General features: G+C 43.6%; 1 protein-coding gene and 1 long non-coding RNA gene across 4 annotated transcripts in view; one reads left to right on the top strand and one right to left on the bottom strand.

The window, feature by feature from the left end:
- Positions 1-222: 222 nt before the first annotated feature.
- Positions 223-5,623, bottom strand: LOC117244067. The gene is made up of 2 exons (XR_004496473.1): positions 5,348-5,623; positions 223-4,007 (listed from the first exon to the last, which is right to left on the bottom strand). It is a non-coding gene; the product is annotated as an uncharacterized LOC117244067 (long non-coding RNA).
- Positions 5,624-5,811: 188 nt separating this feature from the next.
- Positions 5,812-6,212, top strand: part of NAXD (NAD(P)HX dehydratase) — a 50,454-nt gene continuing 50,053 nt past the window's right edge. The window contains exon 1 of one of the 3 annotated variants that reach the window (XM_015621050.2): positions 5,812-5,902. In XM_015621050.2, the coding sequence (XP_015476536.1) occupies positions 5,851-5,902 (52 nt within the window). In that variant the 5' untranslated portion in view covers positions 5,812-5,850. The other 2 variants (XM_015621034.1, XM_015621041.1) reach the window with 2 other exon arrangements.

Below are 6,212 nucleotides of genomic sequence, written 5' to 3' on the forward strand. Positions count from 1 at the left end.
CTCAGTGTGAACCTAGAGGTGACAGTGGGAGCTCAGGGCTACCTGCCTCCCTTCCTCCCTGCCTCCCTGGCCACACATCCTCTTTCCTGACACATGACATTTGGCATACTGCTCCTTCATTAACTACTCTCTATGAAAATGTGCTAGTAGAAGAACTGGATTCATTGACATGGTGTGCCCTTCTGGAAGGGTGTTAAGAGTAATGAAGACAGAAAATGGAAGTGGGGGGGTTTAAAAAGTTTATTTCACATGAAAGGATGAGTTTCTTTGTGGAAAACCATTTGCCAAATGAAGTAATTTTTTATTGCCATATGTTATTTGGGGCTTGTCCCAAATAAAATAGGTCCTATTTTAATTATTGTGATAGAGCTTGTGATAGAGCTAAAGCAATGCCATTTCCCTGCTGTCTCAACTTCTGACATGTCAAGTCTATAGCTGTATTTGTTTAAAGGTGCTTTTTACAGGGATAGCTATTCCTATAAAGTAAGGAAAACCATAATTTGGATGTGTCATCTTTATAACGACATAGTTATATCCACCTTCTTACCCCATTTTAGCTGTTATTTTTACATGACCTTCTCCTCCCACAATGGGATTAATTAGCCCAGTAGAACTTGCAGAGCTGGCCTTGGCATGAAAAAAATGAATTGCTGCTGCCCATACACTTATACAGCTGTGGCAATCACAGGAAGTAATAATGTACATGCATATATGCTGACTTTGAAGTAGAAGATGCTGTAACCAAAACCAGAGTACGTGTGTTTAATTCCAACACCTGTAAATTGAAGTGCAGGCATATTAAGGAGTAGAATATATTTTCTATATATGAGAGCTCAGGAATAGGAACAGCTCTCACAGGGAGAAAAGAGAACTACAGCTTTTTCCTGTGTGCAACAAGATTATGCACAACTCCAGAAGCAACTGGAGGCAGATCTCACCCATGGTATTACAGAAATCTGAGCCTGACTACAAATTCAAGCCTTAGGGGCTGCAGGGGAAGCAACTACAGAGTCTTCCGAGAAACCTGGGGACACAACTGCTAAAGTTCATGTGCTGGATCTATGAGATAACTAGCAACACATTACAGGGGGAAAAAAAAGGAAGTGAGGTACCTGAAAGAGGAATCTTTCAGCGTTCAAATCCCTTTGTGAATACAGCATGTAGCCTTCCTCCAGCAGTCATGTTCAATATGCACTATGATTTTCCAAGGCTGAACTGAGCTGTATCACTTAAGGTAAAACAAATTTATTTTTTACAAATCTGTCCATCATTCTGAGTATTCATGTCTCTTCAATGCACATAAAACTGAGTTTTGAGCAAGGGGCTGATATTTGGATATGTACAATGGGTAAGATGATACCCAGGCAAAGCCTTGAAGCTCAGCTACAAGACAACTAAAATAAATTATGTCTCAATGACATTACTGAACGGTAAAAAATGTAAATAAATGTAAATAAATTGTGTATCTCACAATAATAGCAGTGTTCTAAATTGCATAAGTTAATGGATTTGGCAAATGTTACCTTCTGCCACCAAAGAACAAGATAAAGCAGTTTTTTAAAAACTGTGTGATTCCCCAGTATCAACTTTCTGAGAGTCTCATTATTCCCTGTTGGAAAAAAGGCCATTTGTTTTAATGTTTTGGTTGTTGCTTAAGAGGTTTTACATAATTGTTTGCACTAGATATCAGGAACTTGTTTGAAGAATTTGGGTGAGCCCAAAAAACCCTCATCACTTCTACTGCACTATGTAGATCATTCCTATTGCCTGCTCTAAGGAGAGCACAAATCAGAAATATCCTCTTTATTGTTTCCTTCACATTTATTTTTTTCATCATTAACACTCAGCAAAAAGAGTGTTCACTTTGGGTAAAACAAAAATTATCCAGTGAAGCACAGGGCTTCACAAATATTACTAGACTGAGTATGTCTAGAAGTGATAATATCTGTACTGCACTGGTAAGAACATGAGGAATCACAGAAGCTGTAGGGACAAACTTTTAACACAGTATTTAATCAGGTGTGGGTATGCTTCCTTCCATATACAGTTTTCATTGTCATTCTTTTTTCTTTTAATTCATTTCATGTTCATTTTCATTCTTCAGCTCATCCAACATTCCTGTTTAGTAAACTTTATAGGGAAATCAAAGACATGTTGATGTGTTCTTGTAAGAGCTTGTTGCCAATTGCTTGCTGCTATCCTTTCTCTTGAATATAAAAATACACAAAGTAAAGTGATGGGAATAATTCCTATAGCTTTAGGTGTTCCTAGTTTTTTTTTTTTTGTGGCCTAGAGAGACATCAAACTAATAAACTAAAATTAACATCATATAGCCACATTTTGTTCTGTGCTAGAATAAACATATTAGTGGTGTAAAACATGCACATTCCACTCAATTTAATGACAGTAAATAGCACTACTAATAACACCTGCAGGATTGGCCCTCTTTTTATCACAACATCTATACCATTTTTGCCTTCTCCATTACCACTATCAATTCTAACAGCTGCAATTTAGCTAGGTAATCATTCAAATGAAATTAAAACTTCCTTTATCTTTTTCACAATGAAAGGTGCTTCTAGATTCCTATTTCAACAACAAAGAAGTCCTTGGTCATATTTTAAGGGCAGTTTTAATTAGAAGTGCTTATTACTTTTGAGTTCTTCCATCACCTTTCTCCACATGTATGCTTAAACCTCCTATTGCAATTATTAACATACATATGTTGACAGGGTAATGTTTCCAATATTTATGATATTAAATGGTGATTGCAATACAAGCTGTCAATTATTTGAGTGGAGAGAATGCTTTCAAAGGATGTTGCAAACTCTGCTATTGACACCTGCTGTCCACATTCACCTTGGAATGGCTTTGGTAGGCAGGGTTGGACAACAGTCACCAAATGGATGGAAAGGACTGAAGCACTGAGAGGGTGCAAAGTGATCCGAAGCAAAGAGCCAAAATGCTGTGAACAAAGATTCATCAGGAACCTGCAGAAGAAAATACAGTCCTGCATGGTCACTATTCTGGGGTCTCCACCTTGGGACATGTAGCTTACAGTCCATCCCTCACCAGACTGTTCCCAGCAAGCACCAGCTGTCCGTGACTGCTGCCATTTACTACAAAATCAAACTCCAGGCTCTTCTCTATCTTGAACACAGCAGGACATTCTCAGGCTGGCTACTGATAACCTCGTTTTGTGTAGCAGGGGAGGTACAGGTTACAGTAGTTAACCCACTAATGAGGAGGAATGCTGCCATGACAGTGCAGCTAGGGAAGGGTTAAAGTGCTGGAACTCAAGGAGGAGGGAAGGAAGGAGGGAGAGAAAGAGGGAGAGAAGGAAGGAAGGGAGGGACAAACAAGACTCTGAAGAGGTAGGGGGCAGCAACAGAGCAACGAAACCAGAATTATTTTGACAAAGAAGGAAATGGAACTCTGCAGGGTCATTCCTCCTTTCATGTAAGAGGGACAAGCAGAGAAAGTGACAGGACTATCAGAACGGAAAGCTCAATTAAAAAAACACTGGACGAGTATAGTATATACCTGAAGAAGTAAGTGCCTCTTCCAGCTGCTTTTTCTCTACCTCTTTGGTGGGAGTGTGAATTTTGTCTCATACACCTCCTACCTTCTGTAGTTCCATTAAAGGCCCTTTTTCCTTCCCTCATCTACTGGTTAAGTAGTATTGCTGTTGCTGCACTCAGAGATGGCACCAGAAGTTGTGGATTTATACTGTACAAGGTATGGAGATGGTAGCCAGTACTACACCAGAAGAAGGTACCTTGAGTTAGATGCAGGACAGGAGAATGTTGGAGGAGTGGCAACATGTTTTGCTCAAAGGTTTTACTTTTGTTTTCCTATTGTTAGACGAAGTTGTGCACAAGCTGAAGAGCTGTGGCATAGGGCAAGCCCACAGATACCCTTAGGTTTTCTTCTACACACAAAATGAGAATTGGGCTCTCCACAAATAACTCCTGAGAGGCCTGCAGCATCAGAATTCTCTCCCATCTCTGCAACAAAGGAAACCAGAAAACTCAGCAAAAAACATTACAATTATATCTTTCTTCCTCTTCTTTGTTGGGCACAAGACATGCTTTTGGTGGAGACACCTGATGGGATGAAAAAACATCTGCATTATTCTTTCCCCCCCCCTCTCTTCCAGACATTAAATCAGTGCTGGAGTTATGGGAATCTACACATGCATTATCCTTCCTGTTGGAATCCAAACATGAGTGTATGAAATGCAGTATTCAACATTTTTTTTCTGGGTTAAAATTCATGTGCAAACTAAATGTGATTGTCTGTTTAATCTATCTTTTGGACTGCCACTCAGATAATCAGAGGGTAAAAAGCATTACTTGTGCTGTCTGAATGAAGGGAAAATTTCACTGACTTGGTATCGGCTTTAAAATCATACTAGATACCAGGACCTATAGAAGAGCAACTTTTCAATCAACAAGTTAATACCTGATGGTGAGGTCATCAGGTATCCAAGGTCCTGCTCCAGAACATGGGTTACTGATCAACCTGGGTCACTGAAAGTTCAGGTTGTCTGTCTTGTACTTTGCAGACAGCATGGCTGTTTTAAGCAATGCTTCTGAAACTGAAGGACATAAATATCTTGTGCTTGGGTTTGTTCCAGGTAACACCAGTAGGTCTGTTTGACCACAGCTTATATATAACATAGGGCAGCAAAGGAAGATGTTGTCTGTCTTCACCCCTTCAAAATATTAATTGAAGCATTGACATTTTACTGCCAGTTAGGCTACAAGCTTTTATGAGTTAATAACAACTCTCTTTCTTGAAATACCCAGGAGTCTAGAGCAGAAATTACAGCTGTTTTGAGCTTTAAAAAAAAATGTTTCAGATTTCTCACACATATAATCTTGTTCAGTTTCTCCTGGGTGATGCTGTATTTTGATTCATTGTGTAGATTAAGCAGGTGCCGTAGGACCAGAGGTAAACATCAGATGGTAGTTTGACCAGCTCTGTTGTGTTTTAAAGAAAGTAATAATGGAATGCTGCTATAAAATTATAGGATCATACATGTCAAGTAGACTACAGCACTAAATGACATATCTGGTCTTTCTTTAACCACCTCCAGGGATGGTGATTCCACCACCTCTCTGGGCAGCACATTCCAAGGTCTAATCACCCTTTCTGTGATGAAATTCCTCCTGATGTACAACCTACACTTCCCCTGGCCCAGTGTCCTCTTGTCCTGTCACTGGTTATCTGGGAGGAGAGGCTGACCCCCACCTGCCTACAGCCTCCTTTCAAATAGTTGTAAAGTGATAAGGTCTCTCCTGAGCCTCCTTTTCTCCAGGTTAAACAATAACAGCTTCCTCACCTGCTCCTCACAGGAGTAGTGTTCTAGACCGGCTTTGTTTTCTTTCTCTGGGCTTGCTCCAGCACCTCAAGTGTCCTTTGTGGAGCCCAGAACTGGGCGCAGTACTTAAGGTGTGGCGTCACCGGTGGAGTACAGGGCAAGTGCTGCGTATAGGGAAAAATTATGTATCTGAGCAAGAAATAGCACCTTAGAAGCAAATCACGCTTGCAAATTACGAGTTTTCTCAGAAACACCTGGCGAGGTGAGGGATGGGAAGAGCGTGAAACGCCGGCAGCAATAAATGGTAAATTCCTGGGAGTTTATAAGAGCTAAAGGGCCGGGAAGACAGCCCCAAAGCGCCGTGACGGCCGGGCCAGGCGCTCTCCCGAGCCGGGCCCTGTCACACAGCCTGCCGCGGCGGCCGGTGGCAGCGCGGGGAGGCGCGGAGCGGAGGCAGGAGGGCGCGCCCGCCCGCGGGGCCCTGCCCGGCGGCGCGGAGCGGAGCGGAGGCGGAAGCCGCGCCGATGAGTTGTGCGCGCTGGGCAGCGGCCGTGCGGAGCCCCGCGCTGTGCCGAGGTAAGAGCGGAGCGGCCCTGCCTTGTCCCCCGCGAGGATGTGGGGACGGGGCGCTGTCATCGCCCTGGCCGCACTGGCCGCGGCCCTGTGGCTGCGCCGTGACGAAGGTACAAAGCTCCGAGCGCCGGCCCGGGCGGGAGGCGGGAGCGGGCGGGCGGCAGGGCCGGTGCGTGCTCCTACGGCACGAAAGGTCGCCGGGCCGAGGCGGCCCCGCGTCGCTCCTGCCGGAGAGCAAAACCAAAGCGAAAGGGCGGCAGCGGGGCCCGGCACGATGCAGAGCACCCCCTCCTGCATCGGGGGCCGGCCGGGC

The sequence above is a fragment of the Parus major genome, chromosome 1 (assembly GCF_001522545.3).
Source record: "Parus major isolate Abel chromosome 1, Parus_major1.1, whole genome shotgun sequence".
Taxonomy (NCBI): domain Eukaryota; kingdom Metazoa; phylum Chordata; class Aves; order Passeriformes; family Paridae; genus Parus; species Parus major.